This window comes from Eufriesea mexicana, unplaced genomic scaffold (genome assembly GCF_001483705.2).
Source record: "Eufriesea mexicana isolate 0111107269 unplaced genomic scaffold, ASM148370v2 scaffold481, whole genome shotgun sequence".
Classification (NCBI taxonomy): Eukaryota; Metazoa; Arthropoda; class Insecta; order Hymenoptera; family Apidae; genus Eufriesea; species Eufriesea mexicana.
This window is the reverse complement of record NW_016908629.1, coordinates 70,702-84,345: the sequence shown is the minus strand read 5'-3', so window position 1 is coordinate 84,345 and position 13,644 is coordinate 70,702. Positions and strand designations below refer to the sequence as shown.

Genomic DNA, 13,644 nt, shown 5'->3' with positions numbered 1-13,644 from the left:
CGACGCTGCCGTCAAAGTCTCAAAATTAGAAAGAGAGTTCGGTTTGTGCTCTGGTCGAGTGGTCTCGCGAATACTTTCTGGCTTATATTTAGCGGGCAATAAATTCAGCATCGTTCCACGGACCTGTGCCGCGTAAATCTATCGAGCAACGTTTACGATGATCGTTCGGGGCACGTAGGGCGCCTCTGTTGAAGCACATCGTTGTCGAGGTTACCAGCGTTCTCCTGGCAGACAGTCAGAGAGATGTGAGAGCCGGAAGATCCGGAGAGAGTCTGCGATTCGCGTGCGATACGCGTTTGGAAATGAGCGTTTCGTTCCTGGTGCAGTACATAAGTGAGCCTACTTGGTTAATCATAATTCGTGGCCTGCACCGGTGCAGCGCTATCGCATTGTCGATGAGCTTTTGTGGGTGTACATCACGTCTCATATTTCCTAATATTTTTTGAGTAATTTCAAAGAGTGATTTCAAAGTATATCTTGGGAAAGAGGAATCATACGATTATAAATCAAACCTGATTTTATAAGGGAAGGTTAGGGGTATAGGGGGAGGTATTATACGATGCCATCGAGGAAAATATTGGAAAGAAATTACTATTTTTGGAATGTTTGCGTAGATATAGAAAATATCGATATTTTTTCATTTATTTTCTAAATCTGACACGATAGGTAATTTTTGTTTTTATTTTTCCTTCTATTTGTGCTGCTATTTTGCTACGCCTCTTTTGAACAGAAATTTCTGCAAATATGGAGCACACGAATTTTTGTATCGATCCAAATTTCAGCGTGTGCCGGGAGTATCTGTGAAGGCTTCTAACTATAAGGGTAGTTAGGCTAGGTAAGAGAGCCATCCCCTGAGAAATTCGTGGTGCTTTAAAGAATGCGGCGAAGGGGGTTTCGTGGTTGTTTATGGATTTCTAGATAATGGTCACGCGGTGAATTAATGGGTGTTTGTAGTTAGGAGTAAAAGTTTAGAAAACATTGGGAACTTGAGAGAATTCATCCATCCCGATTGTTCTATTTAAAGAGTTAGTGCTGTTTCGTCTGCAACTCCGTTCAATTACACGAACGTGCGAATGCACTGCATATTTATGCACTTTCGTCACAGGCGCCGCGTGTGAAGCCTCGAGTTGCGTTTAACATACAATGGCCCTTCGACTTACGGCTCGAAAAGGACTAAGATAAATGAATATTAAAGCAGGAAATCGATCATCGACTTATGAAACACGCTTTTAACGCATCGTTTTTCATTAGTGGATGAGAAAGGTAGATAACTGGCACAGTGTGCTGAAAAGTCGGAATTTATACGTCGTGAAAAGTCTGAGTGAAATGCAAAGGCTTGAAATGAATTATTCAAGTTCTTCTTGGAAGCACTATATGTTCCGTCAAATTTTTAATACGAGTACAATTTCAAAATTAAGTGCACTGTCAATTAGTCCCATTATTACCAAAATTGTTTTAATTTGGTTCCAGGATCAAATATCTATTTTTGTAGACTTTTTAAGCATGACTATTATAGTATTAGATTGTGTATATAAAATTTAAAAAATTTTATATCTCCGAATTTAAGGAATTTCTTCTCCTTTCAACTGTCATAGTAAAATACTGCATTTAAATTAGCAAACACCATTAGAGTCAAACAATCGACAAAAATGAATTTATTATATTTTTTCCAAATAGTCCTCAACTGATCTTCATAAAAATAGCGAATCATTTCAAAAAATTAACTAGAAAAATTGAAAATACAAATTAAATAAATAAAATGAAGGATTAAGACACTAAATAACTTGCACTTAATTAAAAGTAGAACATTGGCATTATCTCCAAAAACGAAATGTACACTTACAACTAGTATTCTACCTTTGCTTTCCTTCAGTCTACCTTTCCGAGATTATCTCACAGATTTTTAGTGACGAAAGCGAGCGACAAAGTTGCGTCATTGGTTTCGTCCTGGATGCTCCATCCGCGAGACAAAGTGCTTTCGAAATTACTTCATAGCTCGTAAATTCGCCGCATAAATTGCTCGACAGGGCGCGGGAAGCATGAATAAAATATAAGCGAAGTATAAATTATTTTTTCCGTAATTACGGGATCTTGCGGCGCGGCAAAGTTCGTAAGAGCACGCGCGGGGATTCCCGGAGGGAACTGGCCGTTTTTCAGTTCTCATCACTCGCGCCACCACTGCGCTACCCTGTTCACCGTCTTCCGTCGGTTTACATCCTTTTTTCACCACGCTACTGCTAGGGAATTTGGTTATTTTCGTTGAGCACGTTGATAGGTAAAAAGCAAGCAACGTTGTTCGCGGAACCGAGTGCACTCGACAAACTCTCGAGTGCTCGGACGATGCGTTGAAATTATCGGGCAAAAAAGGAACATCCTTCTTCCCTATTTAATTATTTACCTCTTTATTTTCCCAAATACTCGTTGAAACATCTAGAAACCGCGCAGTCCCTGCGCGAAAAATACGCACGCGTTTCGAGGATCGAAAGTTGGACACTTGAAAAAATTCTGCAGAGATGGCGAAAATTCCTCTTTTTTTAACGCAATTATAAAATTCTGAAATTTATTATACGCATAAATATTGCAGTTAGTTTGTTTTCGTCGGCCTCTTGCCCACTTCGTAATTTTTTATTCCACCTCGTTAATTGAAACGCGTGTCGCAAGTATCAAGGAGGGTAAATTTTAATTTCAATTTTAATTTCTCCGTGTAATTTTTTCGAAACAAGCGAACGTGCCCAATTTCGTCGAATTTCGCTGGACGAAACGAAAAAGTTATACTCGATGTGAATGGACAGTCGCGCGAAAGTTTGGTTAATCGGTTGCGAACTGGATCCTAACCTCTTACGAAATCTGTTACAGGGAAACACCTAACGGACAACGTGATACGTCAGTGCGAGAAAAGTAGAAAGGACGAGGCAGGACAGAATCCGTTGGCTGAGTATAAGTGAGTATAGCGTTTAAACATCGCCTTTGAAGATCTGGTTCCGCGTACGCTTCGAAAGTCGCCATACCAGAGGCGTGTCTTTCAAACACGGGGAATTACCGCGATCGCGTCGCGCCATTTCGCCATGTCTCACCGGCGGACGATTAATGCTGGCGCCACAGGGCCGTGACAAATTCGTGTTTGCCGGTTACGTAACGTTTATCCGCGCGTTACGATTACACGGTCGTTTAAAGGTAATCGATTTGATTGAACGCGATTTCAATTAAATATTCAGCAGATTCGAAGGGTATTTGATTTCGTGTAATTACATACGTAGCCCGGGTTTATGCGGCTCTTTACGCGATCCTCGTCACGCTGCTGTTATAATTTGCTCATTTATCAATGGCGCGTGCTGTTTATGAAGTTATTCGATAAGCTGGCACAATAAGCTATTATTGATATCGAAATGCCATCTCGTTGCTACAAGCGAAACGTCATTTGGACATCTAAAATCATCTAGACGTGGAAATATGATTTTATTACTGAAATTAAAATATCAATCGGTAATATAAACGTTTATTCTTTTCGGGTATAGCTCGATGTCTAATCATATTCCATGATTCGAGAAATTTTTACAAGTGTAACTTATATCTAAAAACTAATTGGTAAATAAAATTACAAATGTTAACATAATTGGGTTACATTTCAGAGAATGTAGAAGGAACTTGTAAATTTATTTTTACGATACATCGTTCCGTTAACCCCTTGCACTACGATTTAATTATGAGAAACTGTGGATTGTAACATTATTCAATTTTAATTGCCCACTATATTCGTATCTTATTCCCGATAAAATTATGCAAATTTTCCGAATCTATACAAATTTTGCACGCGTTACACAGTAATTTTAGTTTAATGCGAACGTAATTCATCTTTATGGAGTCTAGCATGAAGAACTCATGCCTTAGATTACTAGATATAATAGTATAAGAGGTTAATATTGCTAGCTATTAAATAAAATTTGTGTAATTACTCGATAATTGAGTTAATAATTATACTGCGCGATGTGTATACGTGTATTGTAATGGATTAATTTCTTTCATGACAGCAATTTCCGGTTTCGACCACGGTTCTGTCAAAACCTAGATTCTTCCGAGGGGATACGGGCAGGAGAATTGACCAGTCGTCTCTTGACTTGGAGGAATCGAAGCCATCGCCCAATAACGCTGCAGGTAAGCTGGTTCAATATTTCCTTTTGATCAGAGCAAGCCCACATGGAAAATAGCTTACAGAGCCAATAGACATTTCACATACGGAATGACTAACGAGGAACAGCAACCTCTGTATCAAAAAAGAAAAATAAAGGATAGACATTCTATATACTTTCGAAATTGGAATAGAATGAAATATGCAACGTCGCGTTTTTTCAAAGCCACTGAAAATTTTATTTTTCCACCATTTTTGTTCACCTTTTCGCGTTACGTTTCATCTCTCGAGGAGTAACGGAGGACCGAGAGAAAGAGAGAGGTGGTTGTCGGAGAAACAGAATATAATTTATAATTTCGCTGGAAATTACCCTTTAATGGCGAGCTTTTTGAATTAAGGTACTCACGTCAAGTGTCTCGGCATTACCGTTTTTTTCTTTTTCCTCTTCTCCTTCTCGCTCGTTGGTGATTTTACAAACTTCGTTGGAAACTCTCCCATCGCTAGGGCACTAATGCACTTAGACCAACCGATGCGCATGCCGTACGACGCATTAATGACGATGATACGCTGAAGTGGCGAACAAGGTAATACGCAGCATCCGTGCTAAACTGTCCCACTGCAATTTGCAACTTGTCATCGTTGATGATCCGCGTTTTAAACTAACGTAAAATCGATATATGCTCTTAATAATACTTGCCAAGCGTTTCCATCGCGACAGAGAGTTTTCTCGTAAATCTGTGTCTCACGTGGTAGATTTAAGTGAAACGTGTAGTGTAAAAAAAGGAATTAAATATGATGAAGTTTGCAAAAATCTTCTATTCTATTTATTTACCTACTTACCTTTCAATTTTTAGTGCAGGTAATTGTTTCAATTTGCTTTTTGTATTATCGCTGTCGCTGTTATTATAGGTGAATTTGTGATTTTTTAAGTCGGTGACCTTCGAACCTTGCAAAAATTTTCTATTCTATTTTAGTACCTACTTATCTTTTTATCTTTAGTGCAGATAATTTTCTTTTTCTTTTGTTTATTATTATTGTTATTGTTATAGGTAAACTTGTGATGTTTTTAAGTCGATAATCCTCGAACCTTGCAAAAATTTTCTATTCTATTTATTTACCTACTTATCTTTTAATCTTTAGTGCAGATAATTTTCTTTTTCTTTTGTATTTTTATTGTCGCTATTATTATAAGTAGATTTGTGATGTTTTTAAGTCGATAATCCTCGAACCTTGCAAAAATTTTCTATTCTATTTATTTACCTACTTATCTTTTAATCTTTAGTGCGGATAATTTTCTTTTTCTTTTGTATGATTGTTGTTGCTATTATTATGGGTAAATTTGTGACGTTTTTAAATCGATAACCCTCGAACCACCCTCGTAGTTAGAACGAATGGAAATGAGAAGCAAAGGAGCGAAGAAGAGCTCGCGTGACTTCTAGATTAGATTAGACCCAATTATCTTATTTGAAGGAACTATTCGTTTCGTGATATGATTCTTCGGATGGACAGGTTTCATTGTTGCAAAAATACGTTGTTCTATTTATTCTTTACATCATCTTTGTTTTAAAAAGCTACGAGAGGTTAATTTTTATTCGATCGTTATTATCGTTGCAATATATTATACTACATTCGCTTTAAGAAATATAAATTCGTTTGAAAAGGGGGAAAAAGAATAGATAAAAATTAAACGAGAAAAAATGTAGAAAAAGAATAATTGGGAAATAAGGAATAAATTCATTGGGAATGGAGGAAAAGAAGTGAATAAAATTGGAGAAAAAAAAAAAATCGAGTCGAGAGGTGCAATAAGGGCATGTAGTCACCCCATGCCCTTTATGTAAATGTCAGCTCGATGCATTCAATGTGCAGAGAAATATGTGTCCTCGTCATTTTCTTTCAGTGTATTTGAAATTGATGGAAATACAGCACTTGAAATGCAATCTGCACCGATCATCTGGAAAAAACTAGACATTTGATGCAATCTGCAATCAGATGTTGATAAAAAAAGTATAATTTTCTTATTATTATTGAACATAGCGTTATTTCTTAATGTTAAAAATAAATTACCTAAATTCGATAAAAGATGGGTCAATAAAAAAGAAAATGGCGTGACTAAAGTAAGAAATTTTCATTCATATTCTTCCCAGTCGTAACAATCCTGTAAAGTATGATTCGTGCATAGTTACATAATACGAATTCCTATTCCTGGAACCCTATTCTCTCACAGTCGGAAATTAAATTCTGTAAAAAACCGGTTACCTGCAAAGACGTGGGTTGATCGAAACCGAAAATTAAAATGCAGATGTATTCCTTCATTCACAACAATCACTCGCAATCCACAGTTTGCATACATTTACATAATCTTATCTTCCATTCTTCAAACGCCACCTTCTCGCAATCGGGGATTAAATTTTGCAAAAGGGTAGTTACATACAAAAAATGCATAAATTAATTAGGAACTGATAAAATTGTCCGTCTAATTTGAAAATCAAAAATTAAAGCTTATATTCTTTATTCGTGACAATCTCACAAGCTATTACTCACGCATATGTGCAAACATCATTATTTCCTTCCTTCCAACCCCATTGACATCCTCGCAGTCCACCTAACTCACCCTTTACACCTATGCACTCGATCTCACTGCAAAAGACGGGGAAAAAATCCGAAATTTCCAATTCTAAAGATAAAACGAGTCGACAACCATCGAAATGATAGCACTTGAGATTTTTCATCTAGAATATTTTCACGATCAAGGTCAGCTCATTAGCCTGAATGAACGTGGCGTACAAACGCGGCGTCCCTCTGCTTATGAGCTTCCGCATATTTATTTTTCGTCCTCTCCCTGTTGGAGAGGGATGAGGGTGCATGGTGAAATCGCGAAGAGGGATGCCGTTTAATTCGTGAGCATGCGCCCACCATCATTGGGGAGTCGTTGCAGAGGGGTTGCCGCCTCTCTTTGGGGGTGATGTTATTGATCAGAGTTTCTTCTGTGCCACGAAATGGCTCAAGTGTATCACGCCATGGGGAATCGAGTTTCGATTTTTTTTCCCCCTTGCTTCCTGCGTGGTAGGCTGTCGATGTTGGGTTCGATACGAAGTTCCAAATTTTTTGCTATACTTCGACAGCGTTATTGGGTCATTGTGACTTCCTTTCTTTTCCTTCTTCTTTCTTTTTATTTTCTTTTTCCTCTTTTTTCTTTCTTTTTCCTTTTTTTGGAATATTTTACTCGTCAGTGATCACGAATAGCATCCAGACTCCAATTTTAGGGCTTTTAAATTTTAGACTTTTTCTCTCTGGTCTCAATATGTTTTTTTGTATATTAATCGAGGCATTTTTTGATTTTGGATAAAATATATTCAGGTATTTTTATGTAGAAATAATTAGTCTGGGAAATGGTATGACACCAGGGCTTATATCATCATGTTTCTTTTGTATATTTTCTAAACAATAAATTTAGTAGATTGAAGTTAAAAATGTACTTTGAATTAACAATTTCTTCTAAAAAAAACATATGAATTAATATATAAAAAGTTTTCGGATCTAATTGAAAAAAGAGAAATGTAATTGACATTGAAATTTCCTGTTTTGACCTTGAAAATTGTTTTACTTACAATATAGCATAATTTAAAAATGAGAAACTGCACGTGACAATTTTTTCACGATTCTGGAGTACTTCGAAGTTACAGTATTAATTCAGTGGAACGTTCTCTGTACCCAACAGGTTTCCATTTCCCTTTGATATTCATTTTGAACGAGATTAATGCGATTTTTGATATTTTCTGTTATGAAAGCTTTCGTCGTTAAGTTCCTAAAGGTTTCCAAAGATTACTCTAACCTTCTATCAACGAACACAATTTTCTAATAGGTTTCTACCATTCATTCTTCGGTATTCGTGGCAAATTTTTTTCACTGTCGCCATTTGCATTATTCAAACATCGCGAGGAAATGCGCAATCGGGATAAACCAACGCGAAAATTGCAAAACCACTTGATAACATTGAACCATGATTTATCTAGGAAGGAAACACGCATTCTGTTTGATAACGGAACAAGTGCAGCGATAACTAAGAATATTAAAAAGCAATCTCGATGTCGACACTCTTTGCTTTGTGATCGATTGCAGGCGCCATTCCGTTCTCTGATTAAGTCATGTTCAAGAACACGTCTCTAACTATGCGAAAAAAGGAAATCCTGATTAGATACGATAGAAACATTCCATAGCCATGCAGTAAAAAAGAAGAAAAAATAAATCAGGAGGAAGAAAAGGTAATTTTACATAACAGATAAATTCTTATTTTATAGAAGATATAGAAAGAGAGAAGAAGGAATTTGTACGCAAAAGAAAGAAATAAAATGAGAAGGCAAAGGAGGGATAAGAAGTGTCCTTGTATAAGTATGCGAATAGAAGAGTATGTAGGTTGGGAAAGGATATTCCATTTAAAATTAATTGTAGTTCACGTAGAAGTATGAAAAGAAATATTATATATTTTATATTAACTCTAATAATAATTACTGTTAACCTCTGATGCACCGATATAATAAATTGGTAATTTAATTTATTAATAAATATCAATCGATAAACGAATAAATCAATAAGAAGGTAAACAAGCGGAAAATAAATGCCGATAAAAATACAATGGAGTAATTTGTTCGGATCTGCGAGCAGTGAAATTTAAAATGGCGGATCTAAGATAAATCTAAAAGTAAATCAAGCATGTGAGCGGTGAAAGAGGAAGAAATTAAATGGAGCTTATAGTGAAAGTTGTATAGTCGGTTTTATTATAGCAATGTCTTTATTCAGCGTTCAATTTGCACAGCGGTATCGAGGAATGTAGTCATCGCGACGTGAGTAATCCTTTAATTACTCCGAACGGTGCAAGCAGAGACGGAACGAGAATAGCTTCGCGTGGAAGCAGAACGGAAACTGCGGTTGTACACGAGAGCACGAGGGAGACGGTGAAATGTCGTATGACGTAACGCCAATTTCCTACGAGAAATTTTAAACGAAGCGACCTCTCCTTAACAGCACGACTCGCTCCGAAAAACGCGTAACTCGCAATTACTCAACGCGTTTTGCTCAAAGTGTAACATCCACAAAAACGAGACACTCGAGGGAACCGGGAGTAAAAAAGACGCTACATTGAAAAGCAGAAGGCGTCAGAAGAACGAGAGGGAACTCGGTTTTATTTTACAAACAGAGGAAACGATTCCTTATAAGAAAACGAGCCGACCGAAGGCATAGATCGAAAAGTTAAAGAAGGCATGACAATCTCACGCGACAGAGAATGAACGTCCCATGAACAGCGCCGGAGGGGAAGAGAAAACGTAATTTATCGAAAAGCGAGCGAAAGAGAAAGACAGCCACGAATCCATGGAGTGCGCGAGTGAGGGAGGGAGAATAGAGAGAAAACAGGATAAAAAGAGAGATAGAAAAAGACACAGCGCTGCAAGAGCGAGAAGTAGCGCACAAAGGAACGAGTGGAAGAGAGAGGGAAGACATTGAGTGAGTCAGTGATGGCGTACAGCAGCCAGGCCGAGCCCAGCTGTTCTTCGATCCCCTAACCTACGCCAGTTTATTTCAGCTACCAACACTACGTGGTCCTGAACGTGCTTCGTGCTTTCTGTGCCCGTCGAAACCTCGTTATCTGTCGATCTTTCGGTTTTATCGTGCTTCACTCATTAACGTTCCCCTACCGTCGTTTCTTCCGTTCGATCCACGTTCCGCAGGCGAAAGGACAGAAAAAGACAAGAGAAAAAGACAAAGTGCGAACAACCTGAAATAAGAACATTTTATCCGTGTGAAACAGTGAATCGATTGTGGACGGTGCTCCATGCTCTTCGGGAATCGCAATGAGGCGACAGTAACGACTCGATCATGCTTCAAAACGAATCTCCCCTAACGATTTATCAGTGCGAGATTTCCATGCTGCGGGGAAACGTGTGTGACACTGTCAGATCTCGTTATCTCGATTTTTTCGACGGATCGAGACCTTTGAAACGCGGTTCCTTCGCCTGCGGGCACTTTTCGATCGTGTTCGAGAAAGAAAATAACGAATCGATCGTGACGTTGCAGTGAATCGCGATTGTTCCCGGGGAATATCGCGTGATTCGCAGTCGAATCGAAGTCGAGGCTGAGTGGTGCGTATCCATGGTGCGGGGGAGCCCTAGTCGATCTTCGTAATTAAAAGGGGACCAGGGAATTTTTAACGAGCGTGTGTCGGTAAAGGAGAGATCGGAGATTCCGTTGTGAAATAGCCTGGAAAAAGTAGAAACGTTTTTCTGGCTCTCCTACAGATTGAAAGGGATGTGAAGGTCTGAATAGAATTTCGAGGGTATCTTTGAGATTGAGATCGGTGATCTGGAAAGTGTGGCAAGCCTCTTTCGAAATGTGAAATTCGAACAAAGAATGACAAGATTCATTGAAAAATTTGGAAATATTCTTGGGAAATATATGGAATTGTGCAATTAAGATAAATTCACTTGGAAAAAAGATTGGATAAGATTATCGCGATTTCGTACAGAATGAGGATACTTTTACGTCAGTGAAAGCTCGAAGAAAGTAAACGTGGAAGATTCAACGGACGAACCTCCTTGCATCTCTTTTATTTTTGGATAAATTTATCGGGAATTAAGAGTCGAACAAGGTAAAGTTGACTAAAAAAAATGAGATTAAGTAAGGCGTTTGTATCGAGTTGAAATTTTCTTCGGAAGAAGTCAGACAGAAGGAAGAAGAAAGCACATTTTCCTTCTTTATCTCTTACCGCAAAAGGCGCGTCCGGTCGATTTGCGAAACGAATGGCAAAACGTGGGCCGCGAACGAGTGGCAGCGTGCAACTATAAATGGAACCTGTAATGCCAAAGCATCGACTGTGTCACGAAGAAAATGTACCGTGAAGAAAACGAAATTTTCGGTGAATCGTATGAACACAGATATTCTTCCAAAAGCAACTTCAGCTAGATACTACAGTAATATAAAAATTAGTATACGAAATTAAGTATACGAAAAAATTGTTCCTTCGATAAGATAAGTCGTTCCAAAGTCTACAAATTAAAACGTTAAGATCATTATACCTTCAGAGCGATTTATGTGATAAACGTTAACTATATTCAGAGATTTAATATACGTACGTATAACTATCTAACAAATTATAAAAAAAAAGAAAAAAAATTTTTTAAAAGAAAAAAACATTTTAAAAAAATAGTTCCTCATAGTCTGTCCACGAAAAAGACTACTTCTCGGGTAACTACATTCCTGACAGCAGTTCCAAGATTTCGTGACGCATTGCGATCACAGTCGATAACCGGTCCGTTTCACAAATCGTATCGTTCGATCGTTCCCAATCTGGCCACGGGGCAGCATCAGTGGCGCAAGGGAAAAAATAGTTCCTCGCTCGACGACACATTCCACAAATTCTCGAAAGGTCAGCGTACCAATTAAGCCGCATAGAAACTGTCTCGACGCATTTCGAGCAACGAGAAGCAGACGGGCAAGCAACAAGTACAAACGAATGGTTGTAGGCTGAAGTACCGACCGGTACGCAAAAATAATTAACCAAGTCGCGGAAAGAAGCCGCGAACCGGCATCGAGGAGGCTCTTCGCGCAGCCGGGATGGGGTGCTGAAATGCCAGAGGGACATTTTGAAAATCTTTGCCTCGACGCATGCGTCCCGACGCACTCGACGCCCGATGGAGCGCGATGAAGCTGCCCCTCGGTGGATGAAGAAGGGTCGAAACCCGGAGAAGAGAGGTTTTCTGGTGGTGTGCGTCGACATCGGACCAGCCAGGACACCGGGCGTCGCGCCGCGTCGTTCCACGATCCTCGCGGTATAACCTCTCTATTCTAACCTCTCAACGCAACCGTTCGATTTAATCTCTCGATTTTGCCTCTCGATATCAACGACTCTCCGTCGAATTCACTGACCAACTGATTTACCGTGCTCCAAGTACACGAGAACAAAAAATTATGCCGGGTGAAAACAGAAACAAAAGTTCGAAGCACATCACGACCGGAGTGAGAGAGACGTCTCCGACGAAGACGAGCGATCTCGAAGTAAGAACTCGTGGCAGCTCGATGATCCCTCTCCCCCGTGCGATGCCACAGAACCCCAAGACCGTGAAGACGGAGAAGAATCGTCTGAGACTGATCATGGAGAACAACAGAGGACTCGCGGACGCGTTGGTGAAGGAACGAAGGGTCAACGTGAACAAGGAAGAGGACGGTTATCGAGTGTCCTCTGCCAGGGAGCCGGCTACAACGCGATACTACGACCTGTCCTGCAACGTGTATCGAGGTCCTGTTCGAAAGGTGATTCTCCGCGTTCGAAATTCTTTCTTGTTTTCCTCTCGTCAGCGAACATCGATGAAAATAGAATCTAATGGCTCGGAGGGGAGGGGACAACGTGTCAACCCTTAACTACGTGATTATGAGAGCGGGTGGGTGATCGTTCGTTCGGTTTTATTGGAGTCGAGGAACATTGTGACACGCGTATCGTCGAGTATTGGAAAATCTGTGGAATAGAATGGGTGGATTTATTTCGAGTTATTCTCGTGCGATTTATTGGCTTTGTTTTTCGTAATGGATTTTCGTGCGGATTTTCTATTTTTTCTTTTTAGTTTCTTTCTTTTTTTTTTATTGAAGTGCTTCGTGTGCTCGTTGACTTCGGATTTGTATCGAAATATAGTTTCATGGGTATTGTATCATTTTATTTTTTTGCGTAACTGTTTTATGCCGAGATCAATACTTTATTAATAGTCTGACGTCGTGTTGCTGATGTCCGAGTTACTCGTTTGCCGTTAAAAATTTGAATTTCAATCGGGGTTAGAAAGTCGTCGTGCAGATGACTTGTCCTGGAACAGATAAGTTAATAATGACCCGAAATTTTTAGCTTTGGTCCATTTTTTCGTGTACCAATATTGACCAATTAAGGCGTTTAACTATTTTATATTAATTTCGCGAGAGAAATTCGTAGAGATTCCACTCTCCATTTTTCGATAGTCTATGGTTCATTTTCAAATGAAAATTCTAGCTAAAATACTGAGCAATATATTCGATAAAAAATATTATCTAGATTATCAGAATTCCTGGAAAATAACATTCCTCGATATTTTCGAAGCACTCTCACGAAGCACTCGATAATTTTCATTTTCATACCACTTTTATCTCTTGACACTAACAAATTGCTCTCGAGCCGGCACAAAGGAACGTTCAACGACATAATTCCGTCAAAAATGCGGGTCGCCTCTTTCTTGCCATGGATCCTTCAATTCCCGTTCGTCGTCTCTAATTCGATTCATTAAACGCATCGCATAGCCAACGTTCCACTTGAAAATTTTCTGAACCATAGCTATTCATTTCCGTTCCCCGTGAATCACGGCACTTTTAGGGTCCGAGTTGCACTCGAAGACCGTTTCGCGTCCCGTCAGAGATCTTCAATCATTCTGCTTAATACTTTCGTCTAATAATGAGTCACAATTATCGTCACGCCTTTCGAAACGATAACCGGAAGATTGCTCTCGTCTTTC

General features: G+C 39.1%; 1 protein-coding gene across 5 annotated transcripts in view; it reads left to right on the top strand.

Moving 5' to 3' along the window:
* The window catches only part of LOC108545528 (uncharacterized), a 44,513-nt gene that overhangs the window by 8,996 nt on the left and 21,873 nt on the right, over positions 1 to 13,644 (top strand). For 4 of the 5 annotated variants that reach the window (XM_017897200.1, XM_017897197.1, XM_017897199.1 and 1 more), the window contains exons 3-4: positions 2,857 to 2,941; positions 4,029 to 4,152. In XM_017897200.1, coding sequence (XP_017752689.1) covers positions 2,857 to 2,941; positions 4,029 to 4,152 — 209 coding nt within the window. Of the gene's footprint in view, positions 1 to 2,856; positions 2,942 to 4,028; positions 4,153 to 11,343; positions 12,428 to 13,644 lie in introns of those variants that run through there. The other variant, XM_017897198.1, reaches the window with a different exon arrangement.